Below are 26,229 nucleotides of genomic sequence, written 5' to 3'. Positions count from 1 at the left end.
TGGGAACACATTAAAGGTGAACACAGAGTAAAATGTTAATTTAATGCTATAAGCCATATCTTCCTTCTTCTTTCTGGTATAAGTGCTGATACACAATGCAAGTTGTAGGATATGAGTGATTTTATTTTAAGGCTAACAGTGTGCATTATCTGTACTCAATCTATACATATCTGAATACATCCAACTCCCAAAATACACTACAAAGTCATCATTACTTGTGCAGCCCTATCTTGGGTTCTCTCATGCTTTGTGTATTTTTGTATATAACATAAGCACCTGACATATTTCACAGTGATCATAATACGTTTTGTTCCCCAACCTTTACAAATATGAAAATGTATTTGTTAATCAAAATGCAAAATAGTAAACAGATAATCAACTTACAGTCCATGTGGCTGACTTGGCTGTGCTGGATTGCTGGAAAGTGACTTCAAAGTTGTGTGACCCAGGATAGTCAGTGTTTGATGGGATGACCGGTGCAGGTGACATTGCATCAAACGTTGAGCTTGGCTGAGAGTAAGGAGAATGTGTGGGGACATTCGAGGTATGCTCTGAGTTGTAGGGACTGGAAGATGCCGTTCTGCTGCCGATACTCTGATCCATGGTGCTGTTCAGCAAATTGAACTGGGACTGTAGACAGTAAAAAAGGGGAGGAGAAAAACAGGTTGTTGTTAGAGTAATAGAGGAATTAGCTGCATTTTAGGACTGGAGGTGTCTTATTACAGGATTCTTAAAAGACTAGCTCGCTTTGGAGTCATCTGAAATATTTCCTGAGGGTTTTTCCTCTTTTTTTTGTAACAGGTCAACACTTGTAAGAAGATAAAGTGACAGATCCCATTATGGGTTGCTCCAAAAACACAGGAATACCTACATCCTAGACAATAAGAATGCTTCTTTACATAGCTTGTGCTTGTTAGGGTTTAAAGGGTCTTCAGTTAGATACACCTTTAAATTAAACTTAGATTTATTTATTTTTAAAATGTAAAGTTTTACGTCTCCATCTCAATTAATTTCTGCATTATAAATTAGGAAAGTAAAATGTTAGGAAAAATAAATAAAAATAAACAGATGAAGGCTGTGTTGTATAATGTTCTCAATATGGAATAATAATGGACCTTCCCAAATGATCCACACTCAGAAGATATTAAAGGGATATGAAACCCAATGTATTTATTTCTACATTTAGCCACCAATAAGCAAGTTCTACCCATGGTTCTGAACCAAACATGGGCCAGCGCATAAGTTTACACTTGTGCTTTTTCAAATAAAAATACCAAGAGAATAAAGAAAAATTGATAATAGGAGTAAATTAGAAAGTTGCTTAAAAATGACATGCTCTATCTGAATCATGAAATTAAAAATTTCAGTATCCCTTTAAGTGTTTTAAAATGACATGTTCTATCTGTATCATGAAACTTTAATTTTTTTACTTTCATGTGCCTTTAAAGGGACAGTATTCACCAATTTTCATATAACTGCATGTACCAGACACTACTATAACGAAGAATATGCACAGATACTGACTAAAAATTCAGTATAAAACTTTTTAAAAATGTTCTTAGAAGCATCCAAGTACAGCACTGTTGATAAGGTTAGGCTGAGACACCAATTGAAAGGGGCTGAGAAAGCAGAAAGGGCAGACCATCCCCTGCATATGAAAATACTCATTACACAAAGAGGAGCAAGCAGGAATCTGTAGACTACAGTCTACATCTGATACTTTTGAGTCTGAAAATCAGCGCAATGTTATAAAAAATGAGCAAAACTATACATAGTTACAAAAACACTCCAAGATGGTCTATTTAAATGGATCATCTACAAAACATTTATGCAAAGAAAAATCTAGTGTACAGAGAACTTTTATGTTCAGTTTTTTAATGTGCATAGAACATCAAAATTATGACTTTGAAACTTTACAACTCTGGAATTAACAAGCATTTTTTTCCCAAAGCTAGCCAGAAGTAATCAACTTCATAAGAACCATCTAACTTTTGTGGATATTTGGGCAACAGTTTTTGTCGTAGCATTGTCTAAAAAATCTGCTTTCTCTATCCATTCACAAAAATAAGTATTTCACACATAAATATAATTTAAAATGTTCAGCCAATTTAATTTAAAAAAAACAATCATCCACTGTAGTGGTTTGAATAAACAAAACTGCAAAAATTTGAACCAAATTTGTTCATCTATTTAAAAATCAGTGTTCACCGTAGCATGCTCATTTGAAAATCTATACAGGAAAAAAAATAATACTAAGTCATTTAAGCATACGAAGTCCTGGATTACAAATTCTAGACATCAATGATATTGAATTGCAAGTCCTAAAAAAATGTGTGTTCAAAGTATTGTAGCGACAGACAATGACAACAGGATTAAGACTAAGTGCATTTTAGTTACCGGTGTAAGTGCCTATGGGGAAGGAAAGACAACAAAAATGTAAAGGAAAGCAAGGTAAGAGAAGGGATGGTTAGACCCTGTTATTAAGACACACCTAATCACACTCTTTTTAAATATAGGTGAAGCATTCCTTATAACTCAAATCAATTCTTATACAGGTACTCTAAAATAGAGCATTTTTTTACTGAGAGCTTTAATATAATTTCATAACATGAAATTAAAGGGACAGTATATCGTTTTTCCCTTAATGTATTTCAAATTACATGTTTGACCAGCTGCAGAGTTTAAAATAGATGACAAATTAGATTTTTAGGTTTATTTGTGTATATGAAATAGCTGGTTTTGTGCTTATTACAATGGGTTGAGCTTATCACAGCCTATTGCAATGGGTTGAGCTTGCAGGTAAAATGAGATCTCATTATGTTATCACTTTGCGTACACACATATGCTTTCATTATCATATATTTGTCTGTAAACCAAAGCTCAATACTTAAAGAGAATAATGGGAAATTATCACTTTATTAGTTATCTCTTATACACCCCACCAGGAGTGTAATTTATTCTGATGGCTGTGTTTACATAGCCTGTCAATAACTTGAACTAGACATGTGCCTTTTGTTTCTAATCAAAATTCAGACAAATTCGCCAATTTCGGAGTTTCAAATAGATTTGAATTTCCAAATTACCCTAGCAACGAAACTAAAAATAATCCGAATGAATTTGTAACAAATAAATCCAAATTAGTTTGGATTTAGTCGTTACATTCGAATGGCCATGGACTAATCAAAATTCAGTATAACAATTAAATTTAGTGAGATTTAGTGAGATAGAACAGTGAAATAATTCCATTTGTGTAATTTGGAACCATCTGCATCAACATAACACATATTGAACTTCCGAATTTACAAATCAAATCCAAAACGAATGCATCCGAATTTATTTGAATCTGAATTAATCCGAATGTATCCAAAGTCGAATCAATCCAAAAAAATCAGAATCGGTCCGAAACAAATTTTTCCGCTGTGCACATGTCTAACTTGAACTTTTAAGTAAAGAAACTTTCAGTACAGGTGGGGATACCACAGGCTAAATCAGATATTTCAAATTCCAAAATAAAGGTAAATCAGCTACTTGTAAACAATTTAATACACTCCAGCAGGTAAAATGGATTTTGGGTAAACTGTACCTTTAACAATTTCCTATCAGTTTGGTAATTTTATAATTAATATTTATGCAAGATCTATTTAATTACAATTATAAATGAACATTCTGATGATTGTATTTTAGTTCGATTGCATATTAGTTGTGCTCACATTTCATAGTTTTAAAGTGTGATTTATAGTATGTTCTTAAACTTTTTATTAAATCAGGAAACAGCTGAATATATTAAATTTTAAAAAACATTCGCAAAAATATCAACACGGAAAAGTCAAGATATGCAATTAAAGACAGGCCAAAATGATGTTCAAGAGATCAAAGTTATTGAAATAGAAAAGTTCATAAATAAATGTGAAAAGTTGCTTGTAACAAATTTTCTTATGGAAAAGAAAACTGCTGTTGAGGGCTCTCAGTGCAAACTATTGATGACTTTATGTTGCGCTAACCCCAGCAAAAATTATCCAATAACTGTGTTTTCTCCTAGACTGAAAAAAACTGACAAAACAGTTATAACATTTACTAGAAGCCTTTTTCTAAATGGAAGTATACTGCAAAAATGCTTCTATTTAAAACTGAATTGCACCCATACACATTTCAAATTTGATCAATTTATCCCTTTAATAGTAATCATTTTTTTAACCTTCGAAGGATGAGATTTTGTATTTCCTTGCCATATTCAGAATCTGCAGCCCTCAGGTTTTAACAGGTTCTGCAGTCAGCCAAGTAAGTAGCTAAACCCTGCAAACTCCCAGCTTTTAAAAAAAAAAAAAACGGTGGAGTATCTGATCTGTGCACCCACAGCAGAGATCTCAATCCAATAATATTGTGCAAAATAATGTATTTCTATTATTATATAAGATAAAACAACACACAATTGTCAAAAGACAATAAAAAAAATCTGTGTATTACCCCCAACCCAAAATGTTGCTGAACAATAATTTATATTGGGACACATTTAACGCCTTGGCTGTCAGACATGTTAATGATTTCTTTAGCACCCTTTGGAAGACAAATGGTTAAAGCTGAAAAGTACTGATTTGAAAAGTGCAGTTCATTTTTTGAAATTAATGTATAGAAAGTCTAAATTTTATGAGTGTCCAGTTTAGTAATCCATTGGCTACTAGGAAGGGGTGCAAAAATGAATCCCATAACAATTCATACAAGTCCAATTTGGCAACCAAAGTGTTAAATATTTAAACAATTCTGGTGTTTTCTTTATCTATTTTAGGTTTTTGATCACTGTTCTATGATGAAAGCTATCATGTTTTTGTAAATAAGACAGAGATCCACTGACTAATAGAAGTTCTTGCCCTAGGTTCAAGAGATCTGTGAAATTTAAACACAAGGGCATGATGTTACACTTCCTGATCAGTACCTGATTTTACACTTCTTAGGAACCTGTTACATAGATGATGTCTTACTTTCTTGTGCCCTCTGACGCTTATTGATATCACCATATAAGTAATTACTAGTATACTAGTATATAAAGAAAAATATATTTTTAAGAAATAAAAATGATATAGTCTCCAGTATAGTCTCTGGTTGTTTGTAAAGTGTAACATAAAACATGCTAATGAAAGCATAGGTTTTATTACTTGACCAGAGGAAGGCACCCTTCTGACAGACTGTGGTCCATAGGCAGCTGCCAGCCCTGCATAATGAATAAATCAAGGACCAGGCGAGGAAAAGAAAGCTTAAGGTTTAATATGAAGAGAAAAAAAATATGCATCCAACGTTTTCATAAAATAAATTCTCAAAAAAAACTTCCACATCAATAAAATAATTATGTAGATAGGGAATTGTATTAGATTTAAAGGGACAGTTTACCCAAGAACTTTCTCTCGTTTAATTTGTTCTCAATTATCCATTCTACCTGCTGGAATGTATTAAATTGTTTACAAATAGCTCCTTAGCCTTTATATTGGCATTTGAAATAGCTGATTTAGCCTGTAGTATCCATACCTATACTGAAAGTTTCTAAACCTAGGTATATGCTATTGACAAACTATGTAAAAACAGACAGCAGAAGAAATTATACTCACAGTGGGAGGTGGAAGAGATAAAGCTCTAAAATGTTAATTTTTAATTGTTCTTTCTAAGGGCGCCATGTACTAAACGGCGGGCAGACAGCTTCTTAACTCGCGAAGCTGTCCGCCCACCTCCGTTACACACGGGCAGCGGATCTGTTGATCCGCTTGCCCGTATGTATCATTATACACTCATCGGAGTGTGTAATGCCCGCCCCTTCAATCACGCGACTGAAGGGGCTGTCAATCACCGAGAGCGTGCTCTCAGTGATTTTGCTTTGCCACCTAAGAGGTGGCGTAGGGTGTAGGAAGCAGCGGTCTAATGACCGCTGCTTCTTACATTGCGGGAAGCAGGCTCGCATATGCGAACCTGCCCCGCAAAGGCTCTGGAGCACCTTTCGCTGCTTCGTACATGGAGCCCTAAGTATTGTACAGAGACAAGAAAGGGAAGCATTTGAGTTATAAGATAACAAGATCTGATCATTCTGCAAGCTTAGTCTATTTTAATGGGCTGTGGTTTTAAAGATCAAATCTAGCGATTAAATTTGCAACAGAAGCATAAATAAATAATTTCTCATACATTTTATATGCTGCAGCTGGTATAATATGTCATTGGGAACACATTCAGGGAAAAACTATTTTACAGTGAACTGTCCCTTTAAGGTTTCTAGATAATTGAGTGGATTTTTCCGGTACAAAAACCTATGACAGAATGTATCTATAAAAATCCCCAAGACCATAATAAATAATATGATAGGGAAAGAATTGTCAGTCTTATTATATGTGGGATTCCAATTTGTTTAACAAAATAGTATTTGAAAATTATTATTATTGAAATTATTTCTATAAATAAAAGTTGTGAAAAGACTAAAAGAAAATGGGAAACATATAGATAAAAGATGAATAACTAACTCTAGAAATACAGAAGCAAACTATATATATATACATATATATATATATATATATATATATATATATATATATATATAAATATATACACACACATACACACAGTATATATACTGTATATATATATATATATACACACACATACATACACACAGTATATATACTGTATATATATATATATATATATATATATATATATATACACATATATATATATATATATATATATATAAACAACTATAAGTATATATAATATATATGTATCCCCAGTATATATATACTGATAATATACCGTGTCAATAGCAATATATAAATATTTATGATCCCAACAGCAATGTAAGCACTCATCAGCAACATGTATAAAAAAAGAATAAATGACTCAAGTTTTCAATCTTTTATATCAAAAATAAGTGACATAAAAGTGCAAAATGAAAATCCTGTTGCTTGTATGCATCTATGTATTTAACCCTTGCAAAGTCTGCTTCAGCAGCAATGCACTCCTGGGGGCTAACTGGGGGGCAGTACCCAGTGCCAGACTTGGGGGGGGGGTGCACACTGCTTGCAGCAGCACTTGTAGTTGTAATATATCTATTTAAATATGTGCACCATGAATTATTACCGTGTGTGCTTAGGTGGAGGGAAGGAGTAGAAGGGAGGAGCAGGGCAACAGTGGTGGTTGTAGAAGCTGTCACCTCTTCGGCTGAGGGTAAGTGAATAGCTTATTTTCATTTATGGTATTACATAACTATACACCACTGAAGGTTCATAAAACAATGAAAGGGACAGTTTAATCTAGAACTTTTATTGTTTAAAAAGGTAGATAATCCCTTTATTACCCATTCCCCAGTTTTGCATAACCAACAGTTATATTAATATACTTTTTTACCTCTGTAATTACCTTGTATCTAAGCCTCTGCAGACTGCTCCCTTATCTCAATTCTTTTGACAGACTTGCATTTTAGCCAATCACTGCTGACTCCTAGGTAACTTCAAGGGGTATCTCTATGGCACACATGAACTAGCAGTGTCTAACTGTGAACAACTGTCAAAATGCAAGATAAGAGGCGGTCTTCAACAGCTTAGAAATCAGTTTCAGCTTACCTAGGTTTAGCTTTCAACTAAGAATACCAAGAGAAGAAAGCACATTTGATGATAAAAGTAAATTGGAAAGTTGTTTAAAATTGCATGCCCTATCTGAATCATGAAAGTTTAATTTTGATTTGACTGTCTCTTTAATCTTAGTTTTAAATAAAAAAAAAACCCAAGTCAGTTTGAGATATTTCTGTCTTACTATATCTGCCCCTGTTAACTGTAAGGTGAACATCTAGGAACATCATCAGCCCAGCCAGGAAGCGGTAGACAATGCACACAGCCAGGCCACTTAGTGCTGAACAGTGTACTGTGTAAAAATAACTTGTTGCATCACTCACTACAGAGTTCCAAACTGCTCTAGAAGCAACATCAGCACAAATACTGTGTGTCCAGAGCTTAAAGGGACACTAAACCCACATTTTTTCTTTCATGATTCGGATAGAGCGTGCAATTTTAAGCAACTTTCTACTTTACTCCTATTATCATTTTTTCTTCGTTCTCTTGCTATCTTTATTTGAAAAATAAGACATCTACGTTTTTTTCTATGGACAGCACTTTTTATTGGTGGATGAATTTATCCACCAATCAGCAAGAACAACCCAGGTTGTTCAACAAAAATGGGCCGGCATCTAAACTTACATTCTTGCATTTCAAATAAAGATACCAAGAGTATGAAGAAAAATTCATAATAGGAGTAAATTAGAAAGTTGCTTAAAATTTCATGCTCTATCTGAATCCCGAAAGAAAAAAATTTGGGTTCAGTGACCCTTTAAAAGTTTAAAGGAACATTGTACACTAGATTTTTCATTGCAAAAATGTTTTGTAAATGGTCCATTTATACAGCCCATCTGGGTGTGTTTTTGCAACAATGTATAGTTTTGCTTATTTTTAAATAACATTGTGCCGATTTGCTGGCTCCTAACCAAGCCCCAAACGTATAGATGTATACTGATGTATACAGACTCCTGGTTGTGTAATTTGTCTTTTCATATGCAGGGAAGGAGGGTGGGGAGTGTCTGCTCTTCTTGTTTTCCCAGCTTCTTTCAGTGGGTGTCCCAGACTAAACTCATCAACAGTGCTAAACTGGGAGCTTCTAAGAATTTTTTTAAGCTGTTTTATACTGAATATTTAGATCAGTATCTGTGTATATTCTTCTGTATAGTAATGTCTATTACATGCAGTTATATGATAATTGGTGTAAACTGTCCCTTTAATAAAAAAGTGTTTCCATGGCTGAGCAGCTGTATAAAAGCCTTACAGCAGCATGCACAATGTCAAGCATCGGCTGGAGTAGTGTAAAGCAAGCCGCCAATGGACTCTGGAGCAGTGGCAGATGTGTGAAGAACGCTACCTAATGGAATGCACAGTGTCTACTGTAAAGTTTGGTGAAGGAGGAATATAGGTCTGGGGCTGTTTGTCAGGGGTTGGGCCAGACCCCTTAGTTTCAGACAGGATACAAAGACATTTTAGACAATTGCTAAACAAAAATGGGGCGCCACATAGCGTATCCTGTAGAATGTTTTATGTAAACAAAGCTCCCCTTCAAATGAGTACTTATGTTTTAAAGACCACCAAACAAATGGTGTCTATACATGTGCTGGACCCAGTTAACTCATTCCAGTCTAGCAGCCATAGCCAATCTTCAATAATGTTTTTTTATTTTATTTAAAAATATATATATCCAGGATGTACAATAACAAGCTTAAAGGGACATGATACCCAAATGTTGAAACACTTGAAAGTGATGCAGAATAGCTGTAAAAAGCTGACTAGAAAATATCACCTGAACATCTTTATGTAAAAAAGAAATATATTTTACCTCAAAATGTCCTAAATATTCAAACCCCATTGCAAAGGACTTTAAGCAGCAAATCAGTATGCCTGTCCCGGAACAGGCAAGGGAGCGAGCCTCATGCACACTCGTGTAATTTCCCTATTCAGTTTAAGAAAGTTTACTATGAAATCTCATGAGAGTTAAGTCAAATATCATGAGATGCTGATTAGCTGCAGTTCATTTCTTCTTTTTTTTTTACCTGCAGCTGGACAGCAGCTGAGTATAACTTTTTACACAGAACTTACTCTGCTGAGCTGAGGAAATTGTGAGGTAAAATATCTTCCTTTTTTACATAGAGATGCTCAGGTGATATTTTCCTGTCAGCTTTTTACAGTTATACTGCATCAGTTTCAAGTGATTTAGCATATGAGTATTATGTCCCTTTAAAGTATATCTGCAATGCTCAGTACAACTTTGTGGCAACAGTTTGGTGGAAATCTCGTTCCTCTTCCAGGATGACTATGCCCCTGTGCACAAGTCAACATCCACAAGATATGGTTTGACCACTTTGGTGTGGAGGAACTCGAGTGACCTGCACAGAGCCCTGATCTCAACCATACTGAACACCATTGGAATGAATAGGAATGATGCTTGTGAGCCAGGCCTTCTCTTTCAACATCAGTGTCTGACCTCACAAATTATATTTTGGCTGAATGGACACAAATTCCCACAGACACACGCCAAAATCTTGTGGAAAGCCTTCCCAGAAAAGTTGTGGCTGATATAGCCACAAAGGGCGGGGGCAACTCTATATTAATGTCCATGGTTTTGGAATATAATGTCCATCAAGCTCATATAGGTGTGATGGTCAGTTGTCCACATACTTTTGGTCATATAGTGTATGTGGAACCATCAGCAGTTTGCTCTCAGTAGTGCATAGCTGCTTCTGAGCCTACCTAGGTGCTTTATAACAAAGAATACCAAGAGAATGACACCATTTTGATATTAGAACTTCATTTGAAAATAGTTTATAATAGCGTTCTATCTGAATCATAAAAGTTTAATTTTGGCTTTACTGTCCTTTTTAAATAAATACAGTGAGTACAGTTAGATGTCTAATATTCTACTACTGCCCCTGATTTGAGAATACAGATTAAAGGGACAGTAATGAGATTCCTATAAACGGTTTAGTTATGTTTATAAAACAATTTAGCAATATACTTTCATTATTTATTCGTCCCCCTTATTGCGCAATTTAGCTTTGTAATGAGTGGATTTTCTAATTCTCAGAGCTAGGAGTACACACTGTAGACTTCTCAATGCTAACCCTTCTACATATACGTCCCCTTATTAGATTTAACAGATAACAACTGCAATAAAATGCCCTTTATACAAACATAATGCAAAAGAATGTTGCCTGCATACTCAAGCACAGATTGGCTCCTTGAAATAGGGCAAGTGGGAGTTTAGCTTTTGAAAAACAATTGTAGTAAACAAGATGTTAATTTGTTTTACAAATGTTCAGACTTGGCTGGTGTGTTATTCTATAGCTAGACAATAGAAATGTATTGTAATAAGAAAGTGTTTACTGACCCTTTAAAAGGTACATGATTTGATAAGCTTTTCTAGTACTGTGATTGATGCCATCGATTTTAATTTACTCCCTCTAATAAAACAATATGTTGTGGATCTTAAAGGGATATATAATCTCAAAATGTATTTTGTGATTCAGACAGAGCAGACCATTTTAAAAAAAAGTTTCCAATTTACTTCTATTATGAAATTTGCTTTGTTCCCATCATATTTCTTCATAACAAGAGAATGAAGAAAATGTATAATAGGAGTAGATTAGAAAGTTGCTTAAAATTGCATGCTCTATCTGAATCATGAAAGAAAAAAAATTAGGTTCAGTGTCCCTTTAAGAGTTTTATTTTTACACAAAATGGTTTACATATATATCAATAAGAGCTAGTGAAACAATAATATTATTATCAGTTATTTTTAGAGTGCCAACAGATTCCGCAGTGCTAATATCAATAATATTTACAGCACATTATACCTACGCTTAAAAATATTTAGCAAATCATTTTAAAAAATGCACAACAATGCATATGTTCTCACATTGGCCAAAGGAGCTTTAAAGGGACATGAAACCCATACATTTTCTTTCATGATTCAGATAGAGAATACAATTTTAAACAACTTTCCAATTTACTTCTATTATTTAATTTGCTTCCTTCTCTTGGTATCCTTTGCTGAAAGGTTTATCTAAGTAAGCTCAGGAGCAGCAAATAACCTAGGTTCTAGCTGCTGATTGGTAGCTGCAGATTTATAACTGTCATTGGCTCACCCATGTGTTCAGTTAGAAACCAGTAGTGCATTGCTGCTCCTTCAACACATGATACCAAGAGAATTAAACAAATTAGATAATAGAGGAAAATAAGAAAGTTGTTTAAAATTGTATTCTCTATCTGAATCATGAAAAAAAAATTGTGGGTTTTATGTCCCTTTAAGTAAACGAACCAGTTCCGTATAATATTGAATGACATTTTATTCAGTGTTGGTGACTAGACTGGTTAATTTGTTTATGTATTTATATGGGAAGTAGCAATCTGTCTTGACCTTAGTTTAAACGTTTAAAATTGTTGTTGTTACAGTTTTATTACATTGTATTGATTGTTGCCAAAATAGCTTTAAACCAGTAAGGAACCACTAAATTGAAATCCCCTTGAGGCAACTGTCTTAAAGGAACAGTAAACATAAAATCTTTTACATAATTGTGCAGTATGTGCCCAATAAATAAGCACAATGACATGTTTACCTTTTAAAAAGTATGTTTTCTTTATATTTAGGCCCCTAAAAGCCCTGCAACTTATATTTTATATCCGTCCTGCCTGGGGCTGCTTTTTTTTTTCTTTTTTCTTTAAAAAATCTGCATTACAGGGTTGTGCTCAAATCACAACCCACTTGATTGCGCTGCTCACCTAAATGTAGCGTGCCGTGGATAGAGTTGTTGGCAGTCAACTATACATACATCTCATATCCATTTTGTATTATACTTAAAGGGACACTGAACCCAATTTTTTTCTTTCGTGATTCAGATAGAGCATGCAAGTTTAAGAAACTTTCTAATTTACTCCTATTATCAATTTTTCTTTGTTCACTTGCTATCTTTATTTGAAAAAGAAGGCATCTAAGCTTCGTTTTTGTTCAGTACTCTGGACAGCACTTTGTTATTGGTGGATGAATTTATCCACCAATCAGCAAGGACAACCCAGGTTGTTCACCAAAAATGGGCAGGCATCTAAACATTCTTTTACATTCTTGCATTTCAAATAAAGATACCAAGAGAATGAAGAAAATTTGATAATAGGAGTAAATTAGAAAGTTGCTTAAAATTTTATGCTCTATCTGAATCACAAAAGAAAAAAATTGGGTTCAGTGTCCCTTTAAAGGGATGTGAAACCCAAAAGGTTCTTTTGTGATTCAGATAGAACATACAATTTTTAAAAAGTTTACTTTTATTATCACATTTTCTTTGTTCCCATGATAAACAGTTTCTGAATATTTGGTGTAATATTAGATAAAGACACGCGCATTTCATCATCAAGCATTTTTAAGCTTCCACTTCCTATCCATATATCAAAAGCAGGAGCAGCAATGCACTACTGGGAGCTAGCTGCAAAAAAATCCCACTGACTTCTGACTTCAGCTCAGCGTTTAAGCTGCTACCCTCAGAGTTCTGCGAGTCCGACTGACTACTGCCCGCGCTGCAAACACACTGCTGTCCCACTCACTGACTACACTTGCAGTCACGAGCCAATTAAGTAGACTACAAGTGCAGTCAGGAGTCAATGTGCCGCCAAATCCATCAATGGTAATAGTTTCAGTTCCCACTGAGCTGTGCCAATTGGTTAAGATGATCTGTGACCCACTAGGTATCAATCACGTGTCAACCATGTGATATGTGTAGCAGGCAGGTGGAAAGTCAGAAACTAAAAAACAATTTAAAAAAAAAAATTAATTTAAAAAAAAAGTGCTGAAGCAGGGACACACCTACACACTGCTGCCGACACACTAGTGTGTCCCGACACACAGTTTGGAAAGCACTGTCTTAGACCTTGAAGGCTGTCTCTAATCTTAATGCATTTTGAAAGTTTTTCACCACTAGAGGGCGTTAGTTCATGTGTTTCATATAGATAACATTGAGTTTATGAACGTGAATTTACCGAGGAGTGAGCACTGATTGGTTCAAATGCAAGAACTAAAATTAGGGGGCAGTCTGCAGAGGCTTAGGTACAAGGTAATTACAGAGGTAAAACGTGTATTATTATAACTGTGTTGGTTATTTAAAACAACAAAAATTCTGGTGTTGTCCTTCCCTAGTAACTTTTTTGCCTGACAGGTAAAGCTATAAAGTGATCTTTTTCAGCCTTGAATATAATCAATGACACTGTTCAGTAATGGGACAGTAAACTTTCATGATTCAGACAGAGGCCTCTATTTATCAAACTGTCAATCGCAAATACGCTGGAATTCTGCAGCATATTTGTGGCGAGCCTGATTTGCCGTAGTTATTAAACCCTACAGACCGGCAAAAGTAGAATATAGTGACGTAACATACGATCCACCGGACTCAGTCCGACACAGATCGATGGTTATGTCACTACAGATGTTCCGAACGCAAGATCGGCACAATCTGACTACTTTTGCTAGTTATCAAAAAACTAGCAGGTACGCTCGCCACTATTCCGGCCCAGCGTACCTGGTTTTCAATCCGCTGCCTTGGAGGCGGCGGATGCCATAGGAATCAATGGGAGTCTGACAGCAGCGAAAGCTTATGTTCGCTGCTGCCGATATCCCATTGATTCCTATGGGAACGTGTACACCCAACACCCTAACATGTACCCCGAGTCTAAACACCCCTAATCTGCCCCCCTACACCACCGCCACCTACATTATACTTATTAATCCCTAATCTGCCCCCCTACACCGCCGCCACCTACATTATACTTATTAACCCCTAAACCGCTGCTCCCGGAGCCCGCCACAACTAAATAAAGTGTTTAACCCCTAAACCGCCGCTCCTGGACCCCGCCGCCACCTACATTATATTTATTAACCCCTAATCTGACCCCCCTACACTGCCGCCACCTACATTAAATTTATTAACCCCTAAACCTAAGTCTAACCCTAACCCCCCCTAACTTAAATATAATTTAAATAAATATAAATAAATATTCCTATCATTAAATAAATTATTCCTATTTTAAACTAAATACTTACCTAATGTCGGTGGCGGTGGTGTAGGGGGGCAGATTAGGGGTGTTTAGACTCGGGGTACATGTTAGGGTGTTAGGTGTAGACATTTCCCATAGGAATCAATGGGAGTCTGACAGCAGCGAAAGCTTATGTTCGCTGCTGCCCGATATCCCATTGATTCCTATGGGAACGTGTACACCCAACACCCTAACATGTACCCCGAGTCTAAACACCCCTAATCTGCCCCCCTACACCACCGCCACCTACATTATACTTATTAATCCCTAATCTGCCCCCCTACACCGCCGCCACCTACATTATACTTATTAACCCCTAAACCGCTGCTCCCGGAGCCCGCCACAACTAAATAAAGTGTTTAACCCCTAAACCGCCGCTCCTGGACCCCGCCGCCACCTACATTATATTTATTAACCCCTAATCTGACCCCCCTACACTGCCGCCACCTACATTAAATTTATTAACCCCTAAACCTAAGTCTAACCCTAACCCCCCCTAACTTAAATATAATTTAAATAAATATAAATAAATATTCCTATCATTAAATAAATTATTCCTATTTTAAACTAAATACTTACCTATAAAATAAACCCTAAGCTAGCTACAATATAACTAATAGTTACATTGTAGCTATCTTAGGATTTATTTTTATTTTACAGGCAAGTTTGTATTTATTTTAACTAGGTAGAATAGTTATTAAATAGTTATTAACTATTCAATAACTACCTAGCTAAAATAAGTACAAATTTACCTGTAAAATAAAACCTAACCTAAGTTACAATTACACCTAACATTACGCTATCATTAAATTAATTACCGAAATTAACTACAATTACAATTAAATAAAATTAACTAAAGTACAAAAAAAACACTAAAATTACACAAAATAATAAAATAATTACAAGAATATTAAACTAATTACATCTAATCTAATCCCCCTAATAAAATAAAAAAGCACCCCAAAATAATAAAAATCCCTACCCTACACTAAATTACAAATAGCCCTTAAAAGGGCCTTTTGCCCCAAAGTAATCAGCTCTATTACCTGTAAAAAAAAAATACAATACCCCCCAACATTACAACCCACCACCCACACACCCAACCCTACTCTAAAACCCACCCAATCCCCCCTTAATAAAACCTAACACTACCCCCTTGAAGATCACCCTACCTTGAGACGTCTTCACCCAACCGGGCAGAAGTGGTCCTCCAGATGGCCAGAAGTCTTCATCCTATCCGGGCAGAAGAGGACCTCCAGACTGGCAGAAGTCTTCAGCCAGGCGACATCTTCTATCTTCATCCATCCGGAGTGGAGCAGGTCCATCTTCAAGACATCCGATGCGGAGCATCCTTCCAGGCTGACAACTACCCGACGAATGAATATTCCTTTAAATGACATCATCCAAGATGGCATCCCTTGAATTCCGATTGGCTGAACACAGAATAAAACTGCCTTTTCATTCAAATGTAGGCGTTTGTGTGGGACTTTTCTTGTGTGATTGAATATGATCATGTTACTTTAAAGGGACATTAAACACTAAATAAACATTATATATACTGATGTATTTAAATTAAAGATCAACCCGATAATAAGATGCAGATACATTTTTAATCAGATTAGTTATTTAAATGTTGAAGATAAAAGTGTTTTAGTCCCCATAAAGTACTGGGTGCCTCCATTTTGTAACCAAGGTTTCTCTCAGTTTCAAAACCTGTTTTCTCTTCCAGTCTCTTCAGTTGAGTGCAATTAGTAAGTAATGAGTTACTACAGCAACAATCTTAAAATAATTAAGGGGACATTGAACACAAACATTTTCTTTCATGATTCAGATAGAGGATACAATTTTAAACAACATTCCAATTTACTTCTATTATCTAATTTTCTTAATTCTTTAGATATCCTTTGTTGAAGAAACAGCAATGCACATGGGTGAGCCAATCACACAAGGCATCTATGTGCAGGCACCAATCAGCAGCTACTGAGCCTATCTAGATATGCTTTTCAGCAAATGATATTAAGAGAATGAAGCAAATTAGATAATAGAAGTAAATTAGAGAGTTTAAAATTGCATACTCTTTCTAATTCATGAAAGAAAAAAATATGGGTTTCATGCCCCTTTAATGCCCTTATAAAAAGCTGGTGATCAGATGTTCCAATATATCATCTAAATAAAAAAAACAACAACTTATAAACCAATTGTATATTTTTATTTAAATGTTTTGTAAATAAATTAGAACAAATGTGTTTTAAAGAACGAGGTATTTTACTAAATGCCTCAATTGTCAATAATCAAAGGGGGCTTGTGAGACCTTTCTCTCTATTTGCTTTCTAATTATTCCTCAATTGGGCTTTTAAAGGATGGGGAGTTAAGTACAGTAGATCTGGCCCAGGGCTACGTTTTACAAAGCAATTTATCAGTGTAGTAATCAGACAGATATTGACAGCTGGTTACTCACTGACTCCAGAGAGATAACTCAGTAAATTTTCACACAGTAAACACATAGTGCTTTTAATATAAAATGCTTGATTTTGCATATTAAAACAACTTTGCAATAAACTTTTATTGTTTTGCCCTTATTATCCTGTTTAAAGGGACCGGCTACACCTTAGTCATCTTAAAGCCTTACCTTAGATCAAGCTGCAAATAGTCTCCTGCACCCCTTTCTATATCATGCAGCTGCAGCAGAACGGTAAAAAAAGTTATTTTAAGATGACTATTGTTTTTGGTCACTTTAATATGGCTGCCAAGCTCCACCTACTGATGACATCACGATCTGGGCTACAGCTAAGCACTCTGCTGAATAGCATTGACAGTCTGTTGAATCCAACTAGTGAGTCTTTTGTAACTAGTGAGCATTTAATACAGCCCAGATCGTGAAGTCATCAGTGGGCAGAAACAATATTCATTTTAAAATAACTTTTTACTGTTCCTGCTGCATGATATAGAAAGGGTTGCAAGAGGATATTTGCAGCTTAATAATGCACTCTTGTACTTAATAAGGTAAGGCTTTAAGATGACTAAGGTGTACACTGTCCCTTTAAAGTGATTATAAACTTTACATGTTTTAAAATCAAGTCCAGAATCTAAGCAATATTTTTGAGCGACTTTAATCTATCCCTTCTAATAAGGATGCACTGTAACTTACTTTTTTATCTGGCTGTGCTTCACATTTTTTGTGAGCTAATGGTTTTACCTGTTCTCCAATCAGTGCTCTAGCCATACGGCACACATACAATTTTTTTGTTTGCAGCCAGAGCACCGATTGGAGAATAAAAAGAAGGAAAAAAATACTTTTGAAGTGGGCGGACATAAGTGCAAAACAAAATGTGTTTTACCTGTTCTCCAATCAGTGCTCTAGCCATACGGCACTCATACAATTTTTTTGTTTGCAGCCAGAGCACCGATTGGAGAATAAAAAGAAGGAAAAAATACTTTTGAAGTGAGCGGACATAAGTGCAAAACAAAATGTGTTTTTTATACCTATGTGTTTTAACCCCTGCAAACGGGTAAACACATAGTTAAAGTCAGCACCAGTGCAGCAATGCATGACTAGTAGCTAGGAACACATTAAGTGAGCCAATGACAAAATACATTTGTGTATGACTGCCAATCCCTAACTAGCTTCAAGTACTACATTGCGGCTCCTGAGCACATCTAGGTAAGGTTTTCAAGAAAAGATACCAAAAGAACAAAGTAAATCTAATTACAGATGTAAACTAAAAAGTCTTTTAAAATTGTATGATCTATCTTTTGAGTTTCATTTGGAGCATCCAACAAATATAAAATGTTTTTTTACTAAGCATAGCCTATTATTATCTGACCATCCAAATCAGTCAGAATAAATACTTGACAAGGCATGGTGTTGAAGTAAAATTTTCAGTATATGTTACTACAAGCAGGTTTTAAGATCTTTGCTCAGACATATTATTTTGCATTCTTGAAGACCACAAAAATGAATGTTATTAGCTCTGTCAGTAAATATTTCGTCTGATGAGTCAGAAACAAAGACAGCATTCACAGAATATATTCTTAATTTACAAATGAAAATACAAAAGAAAATTGGGTTTGTCTGATGAATTCACTATACAGCTACTATAGTGTATTGCATAATCAACATATGCATAATAAAAAGACAAAGCAATAGCACTTACTCTGAATTTTAAATGAGCAGTTATTTTCTGACAAATTTTAAAAATTACCTCAATTTGCCACCGTGTCATGTGACAACCATCAGCAAATCAAAGACACATACATCTACACTGTAAACTCTTGCACATGCTCAGTAGTAGTTGGTGTCTCAGAAAGTGTGCATATAAAAATATTGTGCAGAATTTAATAATAAAAGTAAACGTATTTGACCAACGTTTTTTACAGTCACCCAGACTCCCTTATTTACCTACTCTTAGAACATTTTTCTCCCTTAATTTTTACAACATATACAATTTTAATTTTAAACATTTAATATTGCGCTCTTGTACACAGTGTAATGGGAATACACTGTGCCTTAAAGGGACATTAAACACTTTGAGATGGTAATATAAAATGATAAATTATTTATAAAAAAAACTCTGCAATATACTTTCATTATTTATTTTGTCCCCCGTTTCCTGTTAATTCCATTCTAAAATGGTGAGCTTTTCAGTTCCTGTTAGAAATTGAAGTGCAGAACACTGTTATATTCCACACAGCCATTGGCTGCACACTTTAATAAACTATTTATAACTGTCCCTAATTGGCCACAGCCGAGAAGATAACTTAAGTTACAACATGGCAGCTCCCATTGTTTTATAGACACTAATACTTTACACTTATTTTGTCACTATTTAAACAGCTAATTAAACTTTAAAAAATACATCTACATGTTATTCTCAGAATAATCTTTTCTTTGAATGCATCATTCTACCTAGAATATATTTAGCATTTAATGTCCCTTTAAATGAGAAATAGAATTCATGGATTTGCAGTTGTTTAATATATTAACCCCTTCAGTACTAACAATGGCTCTGAGCCGTCGCAGAGTTTCCCACTCTGGTGCTAACGACGGCTCAGAGCCGTCGCTAGCACTCTCCCACCTTGAGGGAGATCTGTGGGCTCCCACCCGCTCCTACCGCAGCGATCGGGCCTGCATAGTGACAGGCATCGTCAGGGCTTCACGTTTTGTGCAGTGACGTCACAGCACAACTTTATTAAAAAAAATACAATACAAAGTATAGGGAAAGGGGGCATGCTGCTTAGATGCCTGTATCTCAGGCATCTAAGCAGCTACAGACCCCCCCAAGACCCACTGTTGGAAAGGTAATCGCCTAATCTTTCCAACGGTGTAAGTCTTGGGGATCTGAATTTTTGTTTACAAAAGTTAAAAAATAAACATTTTTAAAAAGCCCTTAAATCACCTTAGCATCCAGGTGGGAAAGTGCTTAGCACTCAAAGGGTTAAGCTACACTGTGTGAATGAAGATCATTTGTATGAAGAACTTTGTAGTGCCAAACTTGATTAAATTGTAAAATAAAGTGTCTTTTTCAGTAAATCCTGTATAATTTGTCAATTTCCAACATGAAATTGGTTGATACATTAGTCTCCCTTATTTTGTTCAAAATGCTCTGGCAACCCTAAATGAAACTGTCTCTTAAAACTGCATGTTCTATCTCAATCAAGAAAGTTTAATATTTTGACTTTAATTGACATAAAAAAAAAAAAGCTGTGAGAGTGGTATTCTAGTATCTCATTTATAACTATCCTTTCCCTAACTGGCCTCAGCAGAAGAGCTAAGATAAACCTAGGGGACTCCTGGTTACAACATGGGGGTAAAAAATATTTTATGAGATTAAAACTTTACATTTATTTCTTCAATATTTAAAGGGACATTACTACACTAACTAAATGTTAGATATAATTATGTATTCAAAGCAAAGATAAGTCTGTGAATATAATGTAGATTTCTTTTTAAATATACTAATCTAAATATTGAAGAAATAAGTATAAAATTTTAGTTTCTATAAAGTAGTGGGGACTGTTATATTGAAATTTAAGGTTCCCTTATCTAATCTCTTCTGCTGAAGACAATAAAGGACATATAATGTTTGAAAACAATGGCAGTGTAGAATAAATCAATGTTTAGATAATAATTCTGTCAACTCTTGTTTACCTGGGAAGATTTCTCTGTCTAAATCATAAATGAAGCTGTGACACCACCTACAGGCCAAACTGATATGATCACTTGTCTCATATTTTCATTTAAAGGGTCATGAAACTATGCTTTGTGGCTATTTAAAGGGACACTGAACCCAATTTTTTTCTTTCGGAATTCATATAGAGCATGCAATTTTAAGCAGCTTTCTAATTTACTCCTGTTATTTTTTTTCATTCTCTTGCTATCTTTATTTGAAAAAGAAGGCATCTAAGCTAAGGAGCCAGCCAATTTTTGGTTCAGAACCATGGACAGCACTTGTTTATTGGTGCTGTCCAATCAGCAAGGACAACCCAGGTTGTTCACCAAAAATGGGCCGGCATCTAAACTTACATTCTTGCTTTTCAAATAAAGATACCAAGAGAATGAAGAAAATTTGATAGTAGGAGTAAATTAGAAAGTTGCTTAAAATTGCATGCTCTATCTGAATCACAAAATAAAAAATGTGGGTTCAGTGTCCCTTTAAATAAACATTAACCTTTCTTTTAGAACTGCATAATCAATAAATGGTAGGAACCGGTGCCTCCTAAATTGTGCATATAAAAAAAAAGATTGTGCACATTTAGATAATAGAAGTAAATTGGGAAGTTGTTTAAAAATGTATGCTCTATCTGGATTAGGAGAGTTACATTTTGATTTTAATGCCCCTTTCATTTGCACAAAACAGAGACAAAATTAACCCCTTAATGACCAGCAACGTACCCTGTACATCGCTGGACTTTCTATAGGGGTTGCGCTTTTCATAGCGTGTTCGCCATAAACGGCGAAACCGCGCTATTTTAGGAAGCAAGCAGGAGGGAGGGAGGGTGTAATAGCATGGTCCTGCCACTAGCGGCAAGACCCGTGCTATTATAAACAAACAATCCCTTAACGACCAGCATTGTATAGGGTACATCGCGGCCATTAAGAGGTTAATAACGGAAGGTAATTGAAAAGTTTCACTACAATTAGGGTTGCCACTTCAGCCATGTTTTCTTGGAGCACTATTCATATTCCTCCCTGCACACCCTGCAGCATGTGTAACTTATAAGTCTCCAGGAAAGCATGGCTGGGGTGGCAACAATAACTAAAATACACAAACATTTCTTGGTTTCATGTTTCCTTTAAAGAGTAGTCATTGAAGTGAAGTTAAGGGACAATTAATAGTGTAGTGTGCCTTGGTATTACAATTGAATGGTTTAATACTTTAAGCAAAGCATCGTAATGAGGCCAAAACATATTTAGAGTGTCCTATACCTTTAATGGATAGCTCAGAGAGTGCTGTTACTTAAAGTACTGCATTCAAATGTAGAGCTTTTTATACCCTTAGTATTGCCTTAACATTCCCAAAGATTTGCTGTATTTGCATTCGGTAAAACTGGCCTTTAAAATAAATTGATAAAAACAGAAAAATATATCTGATACCAATTTGGTACAATTTTTTTTAAACGAATAATATTTACAGTATCTCACAAAAGTGAGTACACCCCTCACATTTTTGTAAATATTTTATTAAACCTTTTCATGTGACAACGCTGAAGAAATGACACGGGCATGGAGTTCAACAGAGCTTCACAGGTTGCCACTGGAGTCCTCTTCCACTCCTCCATGACGACATCACAGAGCTGGTGGATGTAAGAGACCTTGCGCTCCGCCATCTTCCGTTTGAGGATGCCCCACAGATGCAGTGGTGGTCTTGGAGGTGTGTTTGGGGTCATTATCATGTTGGAATACTGCCCTGCGGCCCAGTCTCCGAAGAGAGGGGATCATGCTCTGCTCTTCAGTATGTCACAGTACATGTTGGCATTCATGGTTCCCTCAATGAACTGTAGCTCCCCAGTGCCGGCAGCACTCATGGAGGCCCAGTCCATGACACTCCCACCACCATGCTTGACTGTAGGAAAGACACACTTGTCTTTGTACTCCTCACCTGGTTGCCGCCACAAACGCATGACACCATCTGAACCAAATAACTTTATCTTGGTCTAATCAGACAACAGGACATGGTTCCAGTAATCCGTGCCCTTAGTCTGCTTGTCTTCAGCAAACTGTTTGCGGGCTTTCTTGTGCATCATCTTTAGAAGAGGCTTCCTTCTGGGATGACAGCCATGCAGACCAATGTATGGCCTGAGCACTGACAGGCTGACCCCCCCCCCACCACCACCACCACCCCTTCAACCTCTGCAGCAATGCTGGCAGCACTCATATGTCTATTTCCCAAAGACAACCTTTGGATATGACGCTGAGCACGTGCACTCAACTTCTTTGGTCGACCATGGCGAGGCCTGTTCTAAGTGGAACCTGTCCTGTGAAACTGCTGTATGGTCTTGCCCACTGTGCTGCAGCTCAGTTTCAGTCTTGGCAATCTTCTTATAACCTAAGCCATCTTTATGTAGAGCAACAATTCTTTTTTTCAGATCCTCAGAGAGTTCTTTGCCATGAGGTGCCATGTTGAACTTCCAGTGACCAGTTTGAGAGAGTGTGAGAGCGATAACACCAAATTTAACACACCTGCTCCCCATTCACACCTGAGACCTTGTAACACTAACGAGTCACATGACACCGGGGAGGGAAAATGGCTAAAATGCTGCCCAATTTTAACATTACTCACTTTTGCTGCCAATGGTTTAAACAATAATGGCTGTGTGTTGTTTCTAATCAGATTGTAATAAAATATATTTAAAAAATTTGTGAAACTTTCGACTTTTATGTTTCACATATTAGTAATTGCTGTTAGCGCTTGCTCGTGATTAGTCTGAACGCTTAATTTTTGAATAGCAATTTCACACTGTACACTTAAAATGATGTCTAGCGGAGTCTTGAAAAATGTAAACACCGATTGTTTCCTGCAACAATACTCGTGCATGGAGAAGAGAAGTGCTTCAAGAGTATTTCAAGCGAATTTGACAATATGCTTAAAGGGACAGTAAAGTCATAATTAGACATTCATGGCATTCCAATTTACTTTAATTATTTAATTTGCTTCCTTCTCTTGTTATCCTTTGCTGAAAGGTTTATCTAGGTAAGCTCAGGAGCAGCAAAGAACCTAGGTTCTAGCTGCTGATTGGTGGCTGCAAATATATACTGATCGTCATTGTCTCACCCATGTGTTCAGTTAGAAACCAGTAGTGCATTGCTGCTCCTTCAACAAATGATACCAAGAGAATGAAGCAAATTTGATAATAGAAGTAAACAGTAGAATGAGTTAACAGAGGGCCCTGGGGCAACATTTTCTTTGAGCCCCAAAGGTTAGCAATAGTAATAATAAACCTTCTGCTCTGTATAATGATCTTGAGGTTAAACAGATGGACCTGCAACCTGCAATAATAAAATACTTCACTGCATTAATATTATACACATTTTGGATAGTTCTGACAGAGATGAGCATTTTGGCTACCTAGAATGTGTTTGGTAGATATACAGTACACATATATAAACAACAAAAGATTTTTTTTATGAGAATAAGTTTAAAGGCACACTGAACCCAAATTTTTCTTTCGTGAGTCAGATATAGCATGCAATTTTAAGCAACTTTCTAATTTACTCCTATTATCAATTTTTCTCACTTGTTTATTGGTGGGTGAATTTATCCACCAATCAGCAAGAACAACCCATGTTGTTCATCAAAAATAGGCCGGCATCTAAACTTACATTCTTGCTTCTCAAATAAAGATACCAAGAGAATGAAGAAAATGTGATAACAGTAGTAAATTAGAAAGTTACTTAAAATTGCATGCTCTATCTGAATCACGAAAAAAGGGTTCAGTGTCCCTTTAAACAATTCAAGGTGTCCTTGACATGAACTGTCCTTATACAGTTGTAATGACTGGAAACAATAATGTATTTAAAGCACATTTGACTGAAAGAATGTTACCATTCTTAAAGGGATAGGAAAGTCCAAATTAAACTTGCATAATTCGGATAGAGCATGCAATTTTAAGACCCTTTTAAATTAACTTCTATTTTCAAAAGTACTTTGTTCTCTTTGTATCAATTGTTGAAAAAGAATATGTAGATATCCTACACTAGTGGGAATTAGCTGCTGATTGGTGCCTGCACACATTTGTCTCTTGTGATTGGCTGATAAGATGTATTCATCTTCAGCCAATCAGCAAAGGATATCAGCAAAGGATATCAAGGAAACGAAGCAAATTTCATAATAGAAGTAAATTAGAAAGTTGTTTAAAATGGTATGTTCTATCTGAATCCTGAAATAAATTGAGTTTCATGTCCCTTTAATAGTAGTTGCTATGAATTTTAAAAAGGAAACCTATAAAAAACAAACCTCAGTCTAGTCTCACATTATAAATCTTACACAATATATGAGAGATACAATACAATATAAACATTTAATATAAATATAGCTTTAATAATAAATATATTTGTGATGAGTATTAAAGAAATGTGGGTTAAACACATAGTTAAAGTCCTGCTTTTGGGAGCTGCACACAAAGCTCTCAAGCAGAAAACCATCAGTTATTGGTGACTGCTGCTCCTGATTGGCTCAACTATTGCAGCTTCTGAGCCCAGCATAGCAAGCCACCCAATCAGGAGCCATTTTTTGCTTGGGAGAAGCTATGTTTGCAGGTCTCAAGGGTGATTTTGCCCTTGTGCTTAACCCTTTTGAGGAGGTTAAACTGATAGTAAGCTAGTGTAATTAAAAGGAAAACTGAATGCATATGTGAGTCAAGGTACAGTGAGTTATTTGTTTGTTTTTTCACCAATACCGTAAACTATAACTAAATTATTTAGAAAAGCCATATTTTATTTTCAGTAATAAAGCCTATCACACCCTAAATTGGAGATATATATATATATATATATATATATATATATATATATATATATATATATATAATCAATAAAAAAATGTGCATAGAAAATTAGTACATCTAGGCAAGTTCCCCGCTTGCGTTTTCCCCAGTAAAACTCCACATACATTGTTTCCAATGCACAAGAGGATTCTGGGTAAGATATGCAAATTAGATATATAGTACTCCATATGAATAATGGAAATTCTTTTTTAACCCCTTCAGGACGGATAGCTAAGATAGCTAAATTTGGGTAGTAAACAAAAAAGGAAGCACATGATGGTCATCTGCTTTAAAAATGGTGCTGATTGGCTCCTGGGGGACTGCCTGCTTTGCTGGGCACGTCCCGCAGTTGGATCATTCAGCGTTTGTACACAGAAGGGAGCAGGACTCTGCAAAAGTTGGGACGTCCCATGCTGTCCTCAAGGCGTTTAATACTAGTGCTTTTAGGGCAGCATGGAACATCCTAAGTTCTAAGGGTTAATATAATTTATTTTAAAAATAAAAAACAAAAGACGTTTAAAAAAAACTGTGCTAACAAAATCATGATCTCTTTAAATCCACAATCAGCTTAAACATAAAAAGTAGTAGCCAGTGCTATTGCTAAAAGCCA

At 35.7% G+C, this 26,229-nt stretch overlaps 1 protein-coding gene across 4 annotated transcripts in view; it reads right to left on the bottom strand.

Annotated features, from left to right (window-relative positions):
* TP73 (tumor protein p73) overlaps positions 1-26,229 on the bottom strand; it is a 286,919-nt gene that overhangs the window by 134,027 nt on the left and 126,663 nt on the right. For all 4 annotated transcript variants that reach the window (XM_053690367.1, XM_053690366.1, XM_053690368.1 and 1 more), the window contains one exon: positions 385-630. In XM_053690367.1, the coding sequence (XP_053546342.1) occupies positions 385-630 (246 nt within the window). The remainder of the gene's footprint in view (positions 1-384; positions 631-26,229) is intronic.

Source organism: Bombina bombina, chromosome 8, assembly GCF_027579735.1.
Source record: "Bombina bombina isolate aBomBom1 chromosome 8, aBomBom1.pri, whole genome shotgun sequence".
NCBI lineage: Eukaryota > Metazoa > Chordata > Amphibia > Anura > Bombinatoridae > Bombina > Bombina bombina.
The sequence above is the reverse complement of the archived record's forward strand: the minus strand, read 5'-3'. Positions and strand labels throughout refer to the sequence as shown.